This window comes from Palaemon carinicauda, chromosome 1, assembly GCF_036898095.1.
Source record: "Palaemon carinicauda isolate YSFRI2023 chromosome 1, ASM3689809v2, whole genome shotgun sequence".
In the NCBI taxonomy this organism is placed as follows: domain Eukaryota; kingdom Metazoa; phylum Arthropoda; class Malacostraca; order Decapoda; family Palaemonidae; genus Palaemon; species Palaemon carinicauda.
In genome coordinates this window covers 166,901,092-166,903,591 of record NC_090725.1, presented here as the reverse complement: position 1 = coordinate 166,903,591, position 2,500 = coordinate 166,901,092, and the positions used below count along the sequence as shown (strand labels likewise).

The 2,500-nt window shown below is 32.7% G+C and overlaps 1 protein-coding gene across 1 annotated transcript in view; it reads left to right on the top strand.

Moving 5' to 3' along the window:
• The first annotated feature begins 2,220 nt into the window (after window positions 1–2,220).
• The window catches only part of LOC137624420 (piggyBac transposable element-derived protein 3-like), a 1,298-nt gene continuing 1,018 nt past the window's right edge, over window positions 2,221–2,500 (top strand). Inside the window, exon 1 of the mRNA XM_068355207.1 lies at window positions 2,221–2,242. Coding sequence (XP_068211308.1) covers window positions 2,226–2,242 — 17 coding nt within the window. The 5' untranslated portion in view covers window positions 2,221–2,225. The remainder of the gene's footprint in view (window positions 2,243–2,500) is intronic.

The following is a 2,500-nucleotide window of genomic DNA, read 5'->3' as shown; positions in this document are numbered from 1 at the left end:
TTGTATTGTTAATTCTTATGCCAATGCCAACATTATTGACAAAATCTATTGAATAAATATACACATATAATTTTCACTCTTTGTGACCCTACGGAGACTTATAAATACCTGTGTTATCCCTGAATAAAGTTAGATATTTGTTAGCGCCCTACTATTAATTCCTCCTCCACTCCCGCCACAATAGCCTCCCAGGTAGCCAATTAAGGCAGATCTAAGATAAGGTTATGAAGTTTCCATACAAGATTTTAAAAGGTATTATAATCATATGAATTTGCTATTATAGAACAACAGAGGATTACAGAGCTCGTTGGATAATAACTTAAATGCGGAAATTATATCAAACATATATGGTTGTAATAACAGAACATAAGTTTTTATAGTAATATTACTGATCAGGCTGCGATAGAACTTATAGAGATTGTATAGGTAGAACCTAAATGTTACAAGTCAAGCGATCAGAGATCTTACCTAATCAACGAAGGGCCTACTGGATGATTCCCCTCATGTGCCCTTCCCTTTGATGGACAGGTGAAGGAAGCTGTTGAAAACATAGCAATAGAAAAAGATTGACAGTAATAGAAGATGAAGAAATTTAATAATGATAATACAGGAAAACTATGACCGAGAAAGAAAATAAAATACGAAGATTCAAGGAAAATTCATACATTTCAAGGCAGGAAGTCCAACCCATTCAAGGAACAACTGTAAATAATAATAAAAAGAAAAGAGAGAAAGATGTTGGTTGTGTTGTGTTATAGTTGTGATATATTTTTCAGTAGTATGTTGAAGATATCTTTCATTAAGTATATGTGCACTATTTGATCAGGAATTATATACAAAAGCTTGAAAATAATAAGGCTATCTTTGCTTTCTTGAATAAATACCCTTCTGAATGCATATTCATTCTGAACTCCTTTGAATGTAAACAGGAGCTTAATTATATCACCTTGAAACTGGTTCTAGTATCAATAATTCCTATATGAATATCCTCCATCACTATTGCTAACAATAAACTAAATGGCTCATGTTCTAGGGAATTTAATTCAAAAGTTTGAGATATAGAATGTGATGAAGGTTTGTGGAAGAAAATATGATTCTGGACAATCTTGAAATATGTTTACAAAAAATTGTTGATCTTTTGATATATGTGACATAATGAATAAAAGTTTCAAGATTACCAAGTGAAGAGAAAATGTTTAGGAAAAGAGTTTTTTCTTGGCCTGTCAGTCCATCCATCAATTGCTTTTTTTTTATGACAAGAAATACTTCTACACATTTTCAATGATTTACATAGTGAAATTATGTCTATAGAATTACATCAGATTTCTACTTCGAATGTCTTTATACATTGACAAAAAATACTCCTCTCACCCATCCCATCCCAAACTGTCACTACTGTACTGTATCATGGTATTTGTAATAAAGTCAACATCACGTGTCTTTCCTTTTTTAATCACCCTGAATGCCTTTTACATAACTTCAATTCTCTTCTATAACAATTTTTAACCTTATAATGCACTTAAAAGATCTCATAAATCAGCCCACACTCTTTACTACCCTTAACATTCGACATGTTTTCAAAATTCTTACTCCAGAAATCCAAGACTGAATTCATGCCAGAGGTTTAATAATCTTTCTCTATGTATTTTTCCTCACTGTGTATTAACTTTTCAGTTTCCACAAAGTTCTTGCTAAACTTTCCTTTTCTCACTAACTTTACCCATTAACGCCTGACCTACTATATACAGTAGTACAATTGCTAAGACAAAGTACACCCCAATTTTTTGTTTTTGTTATTGTTTTGCATATTCCTGAGTTCTTTTAAATCTAATCAATAATATAAACAGGAGTTTTTCTTTAAAGTATCCATATTTTTCGACTTTTTGACAAAATACCAAAGATATATAGATTGTTTTTATATATTCACATTTTTAATTTGAGCTCATGGTTACACAAGTTCATTAAACATCTTTATACTGATACATATCATGACACTGAAAACCATGAATCAATTCATATATCAGAAATTGATATGGACCGGACAGGAAAAATCTTAGAAAAGTATCACCCTAAAGCAAATTGGTTGTTTCTTCATTAGAATAAACTGCTTGTTCGCTATTTTCTGGTCCTTGGATGCATACCTCGTCGCGCTGGTGAAGTGACTTTCCAGCTAACAACACCTCGGTAGTTTCAAACTTTCAGTTCCCTGTAACTATCCAAGCAGAATGGACCAGCGTAAGAAGTAAGTTATTTTGTTTTTTATGTCTCAAAAGTTCGTTATATATGAGTGAATATTTTTCGGTTGTCCTATATTACTTGTGAATTTTCAGCTTACATTATATAAGACAAAACTCTCTCTCTCTCTCTCTCTCTCTCTCTCTCTCTCTCTCTCTCTCTCTCTCTCTCTCTCTCTCTCTCTCTCTCTCTCTCTCTCTCTCTCTCTCTCTCTCTCTCTCTCTCTCTCTCTCTCTCTCTCTCTCTCTCTCTCTCTCTCCTTTTA